The following is a 12,570-nucleotide window of genomic DNA, read 5'->3' on the forward strand; positions in this document are numbered from 1 at the left end:
TGTGCACAGCCTGGTGCCTCCGCCTGGTCTTTGAGGTCCCCAAGAATATGTGGGAGCTTCCCAAAGCCCCAGCGGACCGGTTATCCCTCGGCTTTTCCTTTTAAGCCCTCGGGTACCCTGTTGTTTGCTTCTGCTGTTGTCTGTTGCCTCGGGCAGCCGTGACATCAGTCACTCACTGGGCAGATCCTCCTCAGAGAGAGGCTTCTGGCCCTGGGCAAGATCAAGCAAGGTTGAAGACAAGCCTTTTTGATTGAGGTCTTCTGAGAAAGCGCCAGCTGTTTCTTGGGGAGGAGCTTTGCAAAGGCTTGGGCTCCGGCTCCAGCTCTGCTCTGTCGGTATGTTATTTTAAGTCACTGCTCATTGTTCGAGGTCGCTGCTGGGCTGAGGGATGGGGCTGGAGTCCATTAAAATGACACAAAACTGGGCAGCCTCAGTTCCCAGCAGTTTAGCACTGCCTTTGGCCCAGGGTGTGATCCTGGAGACCTGGGATCGAGTCCCACGTCGGGCTCTGTGTGTGTGTGTGTGTGTGTGTGTCTGTCGTGAGTAAATTAATAAAATCTTTAAATAAAATAAAAATTAGGTAGATAATAAAAAAAAACTCCACAAAACTCCCTGTTCTTTTTTTTAAATTTTTTATTTAGTTCAATTTGCCAACATATAGCATAACACCCAATGCTCATCCCGCCAAGTGCCCCCCTCAGTGCCCATCACCCAGTCACCCCAACCCCCCACCCACTTCCCCCTCCACTACCCCTTGTTCATTTCCCAAATTTAGGAGTCTCTCATGTTTTGTCACCCTCACTGATATTTTCACTAATTTTCTCTCCCTTTATTCCCCTTCACTAATTTTTATATTCCCCAAATGAATGAGACCATATAATGTTTGTCCTTTTCTGATTTTTTTAAAAGATTATTTATTTATTTATTTATTCATGAGAGACACAGAGACAGAGAGAGAGAGGCAGAGACACAGGCAGAGGGAGAAGCAGGCTCCATGCAGGGAGCCTGATGTGGGACTCGATCCCAGGACTCCAGGATAACGCCCTGGGCTGAAGGCAGGTGCTAAACCCCTGAGCTACCCGGAGATCCCCTGTCCTTTTCCAATTGACCCATTTCATTCAGCTTAATATCCTCCAGGTCCCTCCACATCGAAGCAAATGGTGGGTATTTGTCGTTTCTAATGGCTGAGGAATATTCCATTGTATACATAGACCACATCTTCTTTATCCATTCATCTTTCGATGGACACCGAGGCTCCTTCCACAGTCTGGCTATTGTGGACATTGCTGCTAGAAACATCGGGGTGCAGGTGTCCCGGTGTTTCACTGCACCTGTATCTTTGGGGTAAATCCCCAGCAGTACAATTGCTGGGTCGTAGGGCAGGTCTATTTTTACCTCTTTGAGGAACCTCCACACAGTTTTCCAGAGTGGCTGCACCAGTTCACATTCCCACCAACGGTGTAAGAGGGTTCCCTTTTCTCCGCATCCTCTCCAACATTTGTGGTTTCCTGCCTTGTTAATGTTCCCCATTCTCACTGGTGTGAGGTGGTATCTCATTGTGGTTTTGATTTGTGTTTCCCTGATGGCAAGTGATGCAGAGCATTTTCTCATGTGCTTCTTGGCCATGTCTGTGTCTTCCTCTGTGAGATTTCTCTTCATGTCTTTTGCCCATTTCATGATTGGATTGTTTGTTTCTTTGCTGTTGAGTTTAATAAGTTCTTTGGAAAACTCCCTGTTCTTATCAAGTTTCAGCCATTTTTCTTGACTAAATGTTCCCTGTGTTGCCACAAGCCTTTGGGTAATTTCCAAAGTTCTCAAAAAAAGTTGAATCTGACTGTTTTTGCTAATTGTCTGGCTGTTTTAACTCTGAGGGGTGCTCACTCTACTGTTTTTTGCCAGCACCCCTTCCTGGCCCGGTCTCCCGTGAGGGCACTTCTCTGTCCTCACTTCCACGAGGCAGGTGGAGCCGAGCAAGGGGCTCGGCTGAGGCTGCATCCTAGTGGGTCTCCCATGGGCTCTGGGAACCAGGTGGCACAAGCCCTGAGCCTCCAGGTGGGCTGCAGCAAAGTGCACGAGGCCCACAGACTCCCCTGCTTCTGCCTCCTAGTTAGACCGACAGAGCACCGCTGGAGCAGATGGAGGAAGAACAGGGCAGTGGTTCTGTCTCTCCTCTGATGCCTAAACCCCAGGCGTCCACTTTCGGTTCTGTGCTTTCTTTGGAGACGGGGAGCAGAGGGGGCACGGAGGAAGTGCACACCTCCAGGCCTCAGGGGACCACCATGCCTACCTTCTGCTGTCAGGCCCGCAAGAGCAGCCTCCAGAGGGGACAGATGGCTTGTGCACAGAGGTGGCCCCGGGCAGTTTACATGGCTCTGTAGGGTGGCAGGTGCTAGAGGGAAGGTGGGTGACCATTAGTGACCCCTCCCTGTTAGCCAACCCCGCACCGGTTCTGCATAAAAACCCTGGATGCCACAGTCCGCTTCCAGGAGGTGGGTGGTCATCTTGGGCAGACATGTGCCTGCGTGGGTGCTGGGGTGCCCTGCAGAGGTAACAGGCCCGGCCCCACTCTGCTGGACTTGGGCTTGGTGGCTGTCACGACTCCACCTGCCCAGAGAGGAAGGGAGCAGGAGCTGTCTGGCCCAGGGGGAGGCCCAGCGGCTGTCCCGCTCCCCACCTCCTCCCTGGGTGCCTGCCAAGACTCGCTTGTTTTAGTCCTTTTGATTTCCAGACCTTTCGGTTTTCTTTACACAAACCCGAGAAATTCCTGACTTTATTTTTATTGCCAATTGGAATCATAAACTGTTTGCAGTCCGCTTCCTCTCCACCAGCACATCTTACTCTTCGTGCTCTCATGGGCCACTGAGAGGACGCTGGTCCTTCTGTCTCCCCCACCTGCTCAGGCTCTGCTGGGACACAGGGAGTCCTTACAATTCCTTGGCTCCCTGGAGGGCCTTCAGCCTCATGCCCTGGGGCCCAGTCTGCACCTCCACACCCTGCCTCTCTCTGCTCCCCTCCCACCCTCCCCTCAGCCCAGGGTCTGGGTCAAGAGGAAGGCCCTGAAGGGCAAGGAGGAGAAAGCCACTGGCCGTGCCCCGCTCCCCAGCCACCTTGCACAGGTGAGGAGTGCTGGGCGCCTTGCGAAGGAGGTAGACAGCTCACCAAGTCGGCAGTAGCCTGGCCACCTGTCCCTAGCAGCCACGACCTGAAGAACAGTCTGTGGAGCAGGGAAGCATGCCCATGTTGGGGGCAGTTCTGGTTGAGTCATGTCTTTAGGAGGGTCTCTGGGGACAGGCCAAGTGATGCTCTTCTCACATTGACCTTTTTTTTCTGGATAGATCGAAGGCGCCTTGGAATATGGAATTACAAGTGATGACATCTTCTGGCTGAAGGAATCTCCTGGAAAAACGTAAGACCCGATGTATGCCTTCACATTCCCCACTGCAGGCAACACACATTGGTCCTCTGTCCCGAGTGCATTCTTTCCTGCCTACTTGAAGGAAGGGAAGGGAGTGGGACTTGTACCCCTTTGGGCAGCTGTTGGCACAAGGCAACCTGTGACTGTCTTGGAAGTGGTGCCACACGTCTAACAAAAGGGCAGTGGTTTTCAAACATGGGACCCACCGGAGCCCTGGGATGACAGAGTAAGGCCAGGTCCTCGGGGAAAGCCATTGGCCTCTCCGCAGGTCTGGTTTCAGCGTCCTCTTCCTCTGGTTTGAACCTTGAGCTTCTCTGCAATGCCACAAAGCCTCCAGAGCTCTCAGAAACTGACCCCAGGAAATGGGACGTGCAGTGTGTGAGTGGTTTTACGCCCCCTGAGCAGGTGATGATGCACTGAATGCATTTCCTGTGCCCACAGAGCAGGCTGGTGCGGGGTTCCAGGTCCAGCCAGGCCCTGTGAGTGGCGTCCAGGGGACTTCATGCTCGCAGGGGCCCGAAAGGCCACCAGAGGGCAGCAGAGGCTTGGCCATCAGCAGGTGTTCAGGGAGCCTGGGGACTTGTGTTTGAGAAAATACAGGTGGAAAAGTGTGCCAGGGCAGATGGCTGTGTGTGCACCAGTGTACGTGCGGGGGAGTGTGTGTGGTCGGGCACGCGTGAGCTCTCCCCATCACTGTTTCCCACTTAGTGAGGCATCTGTGGTCGGGGTCGGGGCTTCATTCCCCTGAATGGATGTGCTGTAGTTTATCATTCCACGATTCACGAGCATCTCACTTGGCTCTTTTTGTCGTCGTTATGAAACGCTGCAGTGAAAACCTTTCGTGTGCATCGTATCTGCTGTCATAACGTTTCTTACGTGTTCTGTCCACCTGTCAGAGTGGTTTCCTACACGCAGAGAACCCAGGTACAGGGCTTCGCACGTCTTGCGAGCAGGTGCTCCCTCCTGGTGGGCTGCTCCCTGTTACAGATGCACTTGTGCTCACTCCCCTCTTCCTCCTAACCGGGCCATCGGCTTTCTCATGAGCTGTAAAACAGGAAGGAGCCTTTGCTGCTGCTCCCGGGGGCGGGGGTGTGGAGGCAGTGAATGCCAGTTGTGTTTCTGTCCAAATGTGTGGTCACTCCCAGTGACTGTGGTCAGGCTCACGCAGGCCGGGGACCCTTTGCCTCTCATCTTCTGCGAGCTCCCCAGGCTGTGCTTTGTGTTTTTACTTGGTAATATTATTTCCTACAGAAGTCTGTAATTTTCACACTGTTATGTTGATCACTTTTTTCCTTTATGCTGAAATTTTGGGGTTATCTTTTCTTTTATCTTTAGCTAGCTAGTGGGTTAAATGTGACCTGATTCTATTTGCACTTGTTATTATTAGTCATTGTTTCACATATTTACTAGTCACTTAAAACTTAGTGTGTCTGTGAATGTGTGTGTGTGTGTATGAGAGAGAGAGAGAGAGAGAGAGAGAGAGAATGTGTGTGTGTGTGTATTGTCAGCTTGGTCCATGCCCACTTTCTATCTGGTTTTTCTTTTTTCTTATCTGTTCCTTATCTTCTAGCTGGTTCAAGTACTAGGGCTGTGATTCCATGCCGTTTCTATTGCACATTTTCTTGGCTTGTCATGTTGTTTCACTTGCATGATGTACAAATGGTTTTTTGTTTTTTGTTTTTTTTAAACCTACCTCAGATCTTTTTCTACACTTAATGGCTCTTAGATTTATTGCATGTTCAGGAAGGCCTGCTCCACCCCCAAGATTGTTTTTGAAAAAGAGCCCCTGTATTTTCCTTTAGGGCTTTCACAGGTCGGATTTTCCTTTGCATCCTTGGGGCCTTTGCAGTTCATCTTTGATGTGATGTGGTGTGGCGTGGCATGTGGCGTGGGGTGGGGTGTGGCACGGTGTGGAGTGGCATGGCCTGCGGCATGGTATGGAGTGGTGAGGCACGGTGCGGTGTGGCATGGTGGACGCCAGGCTACCAGGGTCCGGGGTTGCTGACCAGCCATCCCATCAAGCCAGTCTGAAAGCTCAGTCCCTGAGTGGAGTTCAGTCCTGCTCTGGCTTCTGACTCTGACTTCCCTGTATCACTGCCACAAGTGCCTGGCACTGGCTTCAGGTCTTCTTAGTTCTCTTTTGCCCTGACTCTTGCAGGTGGAACGTCGGCCGGCTTTGCCAGCCCCTCCATAGTGGTCTGCTGGCCCCGCAGTTCCAGCAGCCCTGAATGTGCAGCGGCCTTGGAGGCCAGCTTGCTGCATGGTGCTCGTGTTCTGTCTGAGGTCACCTGTGCGCTTTGGTCATTGCAGCCTGTAACCAAAGGCCAGCATTTTCTGAATCCTGGTCTTTTGTCAAATTAGTACCTATGTATTCGGTTCTCTTTGTTTGCTATTTTCCCATTACATATTTTTTGATGATTTTATTTATTTGAGAGAGAGAGAGAGAGAGAGAGAACATGAGTGGGGGGAGCAACAGAGACAGAGGAAGATACAGATTCCCCGCTGAGCAGGGAGCCCCACATGGGACTTGATCTCAGGACCTGGGATCGTGACCTCCACCAATCGATGGAGCCACCCAGGCTCCCCTTCCCATTATATTTTAAAAGCAGTGTCTCAGTGTCCAGGAAGGGGTCAGTTTCTAGCGATCGTCCCTGTAGCCACCGCTCACAGGAGGCCGGGTGTGTGGAGAGGCTGGCCCAGGCCATCGCTCAGGGCTGGACACGGCGGGAGGCCCAGGCGGGCTGGGCACCAGTGGTGAGTGCGGTGGCTGGGGACCCGGGCCCCTCCTCTGTGACCGTGTGCCAGGGCAGCAGCCTGCTCAGCTGGGAAGACACTGCCCCAGATATTTCAATCGGGAAAGAAAGTGCTGTGTTTATTTTCTTCAGAAAAAAAACATTTAGGAGATTTTTTTTTTTTTTTAAAAAGCTCTTTCGTTTAAAAGGAATCTAGGTATGTTATTGTTTAAGAAAAAAAAGTGTTTGCAATGTATCAGTCACCCGTTCCGTTCTGAGCATGATTTATGTGAGGAAATGGTTTTTTTAAAAAATTAAGCTGGAGATATATCCCTGTACGATGCTTCTGTGAAAATGCGGCTTTTGTCCGGTGCTGTTAATGCAAGTTGTAACAGTGTGATATGGGAGGCAGTGTTTACATGCTGCATTCCTCTGCTGCAGTCAAAATAAGCCCGGAGGGCCTACAGTAGCATTTCTGTATTTTATCAGCTTGGGCTGGGGCTGAGGGGGAGGCCTCCGCTCACACTTGGAGGGGCTGTTTCTGCCAGATTTATTTGCCTTATAAATATTCCCTGTGTTTATTTTAACTCGCCTTTAAAATGGAGCTGAAATTAATATGGACCCGAGGGCTGCCCCCGGCCCCGTGGTGCCTCCCATAGCCGAGTGGGGCATTTCTGCTTGGTCCCCGGGAGGCGCGGCCGGGGTGGAGGGTGCCCAGCGACCGGGCCTCGGCCTGCAGCGGGTGCAGCTCTCAGCGGCCAGCTCCCCACGACCTGTCTGTCGGGGGCTCCGGATGGGCACGGCTGGCCCCGCATCCCTCCTGGGTTCTGCAGCACGCACAGGGCCTTCCTCCTTCCGTCCTTCTCCGTGATGGGGCCTGGGCAACATTGAGAGCTTTCAGGGAGCATCTGGGTGGGGCACAGCGCCCAGTAGCCCTCAGTAGGGCCTGCGGCTCTTCGACCTCCCGTGGTTGTTCCACGCCTTTGCCCCCTCGAGCATGGACCCCAGTGGCCACAGAGGCGTTTGGCCTCACAGACACGTGAGGAGCTCGCCTGCCCTCCTTTGCTCGAGTCCGGGTGTGGGAGCCCAGGGCTAGAGACATGAGAGGGGATGAAGAAGCCCAAGCCTGGTTAGAGAGAAGAGTGAAACAGCCTTAGCACACAGCTGGCTGCCCAGGTTGGCACCTCGGTGGTCACATCACGTGCAGAAAGCGCCATCATATGCAGTGTGAGCTCCCAAGTCCATGAGCATGGCCCTCTGAGGCCAGCCCGGGGCCGGGGGGAGCCCTGGCTGCCCAGACCCTCAGAACCACACCCTCCGCCTGAGGTGGGACCATGTAGGTCTACTCAGCCTCGACCACCCGAGTGCCAGCTCTGTGACTTATTTGGCATTTCTGTTGTTCTTGCTTCTTTGCTTTTCTGTGTAACTCTAGGGCAGACTGAAGAAGTGAGGAGGATTCTGGGGGAAGAACAGGGTCCCCTGGGCGGGTAGCAGGAGCCTCAAGAAACTGTCCATCACCCGTGTAGGAAATGGGGTACAGAGGGGGTGCACTGCCTTGTATGAGGAGGCTTGGAGACGGCGTGCAGCCCGCCTGGTCCAGATGTCCAGCCCAGCAACTCCGTGGCAGGAGGAGGGAGGGCGGAAAGGGGAAAGGTAGGCAGACCGCCCCACGGTGCCTTTGAGGAGGCAGGCACTGGGGTATCTGGTTCCACCTTTGATCCCACAGCCTGGAGATCTTAGCTCACTCAGCTGGAGGGCCACCTCCTCTTCCAGGCCTTCTGGCCCCAGGCATCCTGGCTGGGACTTGAACCCTGCCTTCCAGCCTTCCCCGCCCAGGATCCTCAGGTCCCCACACCCTGGAAGTGTTCGGGTGCCCTAGTGGTGGGGGAGTCAAGGTCACTGTGCTCCAAACCCCCTCGGTTCCCCGGCCCAGCTGGTCGGCACTCCTGGACCAGCGGGGCTCTAAGCTAACAGCTTCATGGTGACTTCAGTGCCATCACCTTTCTCTGACAGCAGAGGACTTGGATGAGAGCAGAGGCGCCTGGGAGCAGCTCTTCTCCCACGTTGGCCTGATACACAAATGAGTTGCCATTTCCAGGTGACAGCCCAGACCCTGCTCTTCCCACTCGCTGGCCCAGGACCGTCCACTCTCCTGCAGCTGCGCACAGCCCAGCCTTCTGTCCTGGGGGCCCAGGGCTGTGTGAGGCAGGGTGTTTTTGTAACTCAAGCTGATTTAACACTGCCTGTCAGAGCTGGTCCTAGAAGCAGCTTTTTTTTTGACCCTTACTTTAAGTCTGGAAGCCGACTAGGTATTGTGATCATTTTTCTCTCTCTGTAAGCGCCAAAGGGGAGGATATAAATTTTATCTTGTGAAGAACCACAGCCATTTGATTAGGAAAACTCATTGCTACGAATTTTCTCATTTCCTGCTTAATGTCCACCTTCGTGTGGTGTGACAGCCTTGTGTTCAGCAAAAGGGAGACTGGGTGTCTGCTGGAGACATGGCTACGAGCCTGGAAAGCCCTGCTGACCACCTCCCTGGCGGGTTCCTATGGCTAAGACATGCCAGGCTCGGAAGATAAGTCCTCAGGGTAGCATCTGTCATGAGGCAAGAACGTAGAGTCTCTGGCTGGTTGGAGGTGGGCCCAGTGTGGGACCCTGACTAGTGGGATGCGGCTGGCAGATCCCAGGCAAGCCCAGAGCCAGCCCCCCACTGGGGAGAAGGCCTTGGCCCCCCCTCCCTGTTACCCTCCCCCCCAGCCCATTTGGCATTTCCTGCACCAGTGGGGCTGCCAAGGAGCCAGGTGCCTGCCGTGAGGCCCTCACTTTGTGTGGGTGTTCCCCTTGGGGAGCGGATCAGGGGCCTTCAAACTCGAGAGGCAGGTGGAGGGCTCTTTAAGCTGGGGCTTCATGGGTCTGAATTAAGGCTTTTGTTTCTGCTTCCTCCCCCATTCAGATTTTGAACAAGAAAGCCTGCCCTGTGATTAGGCTAATCCCACAGTAGTTATACCTTCGCATGAAATGTTTGCACACCGAAGGGCACAGAGAGCAGAGTTGCCCAGAACACATGTAAAATTGAACCCTGGGGCTCCCGGGATACAGGGTGGTGACTTCCTGCGTGGCTGGTGCCCCTGTGTCCGGGTCTCTTAATGTAGTGACAAGGCCAGTGTGTCCATCCCCCAGAGCTCCCTCAGGCCCTCTCTCCAGATCCTACAAGCTGGTCCTGACTTCTGCTGCTGCCAGCAGCCTGCCCTCCTATGGCTGGCAGGGCCAGCACTGGTCCCTGCACCTTGGCAGCTGGCCTCAGCCCCATTGTTCCCAGGCCCCCTTCCTGGCCAGGGGTCCCTTCGGAGGCCAGAGGAACTTGTCTGCAGTTTCAGAGCTACCAGTAAAAACAAAACAGAACTGCTGTCTTCTGGCTCTTCCTACCCCTGGTCCTTCCTACCCCTCGGAATCCGGAGGCACCAGTGTCTATCTGGTTTTGCTTTGGCACTTTCCTCCTTTAGCTCATTTGAAGAGAGTTCTCTGAGTTCTTGGATCCCACATTCTGCAAAGAATAATGATTATTTGATAAATTGGGGGCAGGGAGGGAGTGAAAACCAATACTATTGATCGCAGGGACAAGAAGAGACCCCAAATTACCTTCAAGAAAGCAGGACGCTTGCTCGTTTATGGGATTTCAGCTCTACCCATGCGACCTATGCAGTCAAGGACACCTGCATCGGAGTGGCTGAGCTGGCCCTGGCCTTCTCCCAGGTGTGCCCTCTGCCAGTGACTCAGCTGCTGGCCTGAGAGGGGTGGGCACCCATGACTTTGAGGTGGGAGTGGGTGGCTGAGAGCGCTTGAGGTGGCTCCATGGGAGAAGCTGGGGGCTCAGCGCCTGCAGAGCCTCCTATCCTGCCTCCCTGTCTGGTTCCCCGCCCACATGGTGCAGGAGGCCTGGGAAGTACCTGGGGGCTGCAGAAATCAAGTGGTTTGCCAAAATCAGGAGACCACTTTTCTGCGTCCTCAGCAATGTGATACGAGGGCCTGGAGCTCTCCTGGATGCTGTAGCTGGCAGCCAGCTGGCTCCTGCTGAAGGGGCCACTTAGAGGCAGGAAGCCCCCAAGACAGGCAGGGACAGCCCCTTGTCCCACAGAGGGACTCCCTCAGTACCTGCGCGATCTGGCCGTTGGCCGTCTAGGAGGTGGTCGGCCTGCCCTGTGGCCACCCCTGGAAGCAGGGAGCACGGGGCACTGCGTGTTTGGCATGGATGCTTTTAGCCAACCTCGTTCTTGCATCAAAGGCGGGATGTTCAAAGCAGTCAAATCCTGCTTGTATTTTAAGTAACTCCTCATTTTGTATCTTAAAGAAAAGCTTATACCTCGCACCATATAAACGTTGAGTACAGAAGAAGGTCACGTAATTTTGAAAACGTACCTACACAGAGGCATACATGCTCCACGTGTGCGTGGCTGTGAACACACATGGACACACATGTCCACCCACGTGCCTATTTCTTAGGCATTGCCAGGCCCGTATGGGGCCCTGAAGGCATCTCTATGCTCCTGGCCAGCTGTGGGGCCCGGTGTCCCTCTCTACTTTCTCGCACGATGAGCTCTGTTCACTCACCCCGACATGCGACTCCAGCAGCATTCTGTCCCCAGCTCCGAGAGGAAGCCGTGTGCCAGTTGCTTCCCGCAGGGCGCCTACAGCAGTATTCCACGGGATATACTGCTTTTTGAAATGGAATTATATCATTAGTACCTGCCAGGATTAGTGCTGACATTGGGCTTATCCATCCTTACATCACCTCCTCTCGTTCAAAGGCTGAAGGGGTGATCTGACAAGCCCACCCACGCGTTGCCACCCGGGCTGGGAATTTTCTTCTGTGTTAGGTTCTGTGCACATGTGTGTATGTGTGCTTGTGTGCATGTGTGTTCATGCATGCAGAGTGGAACTGAATAACAGGAGAGGATTTATACCACCAGGGCACGTATTTTAAGTGACTCTTCTGGGTCCTGGGTCCCCCTCTGCCCCCAGGTACCCTCTTCCTTGCTCAGGGGGCTGTCCTGGCCCTGGCCTGTGGGTGGTGGTCTAGACAGGCACATGTGGGCCTTCCAGCCTGGCCTTCCACGGTCCAGGAATGTCCCGGTCACAGCCAATGCTCTCCCAGAAGCCTCCCTACTGTCTCCTACCCACCCTATCCTGCAAAGCATGTGTGCTTCCGTCCCGGCTGCCGAAGACCCAGAGGGGGGACCCCAGGGCAGAGTTTACATTAGGACAGAAGGAGAACCATTTCACTTCTTCTAATGGGATTTGTATTCACACGCCCATGGGCTCCATATCCATCCCCCTCCCAGGACCTTTCACAGACGTGTGTTTTGTCACTGACCACACACATCCTTCACCACCAGGCAATTTTCTGATTCAGCGACACCGTGTTTGTCATGTATTTCACAGTCGGAGCCCCTGGGAAGTGGGTTTTATACGTTGGGACAACCTGTTTGAACAGTTAGCCTCAGCTGACTCATCAGCAGTGACGCATCAGCTGACCAGGCACCTTGCACGAAGCAGAAGGGCCCCGTCCCCACCGCGGAGGCCCTGGTCAGGGCAGCTGCTCGCGTGCCACGGTGGGCCACATGGGGGGCTCACCGCTCTCTCTGTGTCTGTTCCCCCAACAGGTTGGTGGTCGGGGCCAGCTGTATCCTTTGCTGGCATGCAGGTGACAGCCGGTCGGGCTCGCGGTCCCAGGAGTGGCAGCTCGGTTCCTACGGCCCCTCCCCCCAGCTCTGCCTTCCGGACGGAGTGCAGGCTGCCGCCCGGAGCCAGCCACTTACAGGGCCACTCAGGGCAGATGACCTGTACTCAGGGGACAATTTAAGGCTGACCTTTGAGGCTAGGGCTTCCTGGAGGCGTTTCCTGAGCCACACACTGAGATGGCTGAGTCCATTGGGGCAACTGAACACAGCCGTGAGGCAGGTGGTGCTCCCTGGAGGGCAGCCCCATCCAGGCCCGTTCCTTCAAAGGGAGCAGTAACTCCAGAGAGGGTCAGGAGAGGAGCCATGGGAGGACCTGAGGTCAGGGGAGGGGCTATCTGAGGGCAGATGAGAGCTGGGTCGGCTAGCTGGGAACATGGGTAGAAGGCCGCTGTTTCATGTCTTTCATGAAGGAGATTCTTCTGTTGCTACTTAGACCCCTTGGGGGTGGGCCTGGCCCCTAAGACTGACATTAAACTCCAGGGAGCCTGGACAGATGCCCCATGGAGGCAGAAGCCGCCCGGGCCCTAGGTGCCCACATTCTGTGGCTTCAGGAGTCCCCTCCGCCCCCCGTGGACATGTGTTCATGAGAAGCAGGTGTGGGAAGGGGGCTCTGTGGCTGGTGTTGGGAGCCCCCTCAGGCTGATTGGAGGTTGGTGGGGCAGTGGGTGGCTGGCCAGGGCAC

The 12,570-nt window shown here is 54.5% G+C and overlaps 1 protein-coding gene across 6 annotated transcripts in view; it reads left to right on the forward strand.

Annotated features, from left to right (window-relative positions):
• TXNRD2 (thioredoxin reductase 2) overlaps positions 1–12,570 on the forward strand; it is a 49,580-nt gene that overhangs the window by 15,596 nt on the left and 21,414 nt on the right. For all 6 annotated transcript variants that reach the window (XM_072803524.1, XM_072803525.1, XM_072803529.1 and 3 more), the window contains exons 8-9: positions 3,336–3,406; positions 11,811–11,830. In XM_072803524.1, coding sequence (XP_072659625.1) covers positions 3,336–3,406; positions 11,811–11,830 — 91 coding nt within the window. The remainder of the gene's footprint in view (positions 1–3,335; positions 3,407–11,810; positions 11,831–12,570) is intronic.

The sequence above is a fragment of the Canis lupus genome, chromosome 27 (genome assembly GCF_048164855.1).
Source record: "Canis lupus baileyi chromosome 27, mCanLup2.hap1, whole genome shotgun sequence".
NCBI lineage: Eukaryota > Metazoa > Chordata > Mammalia > Carnivora > Canidae > Canis > Canis lupus.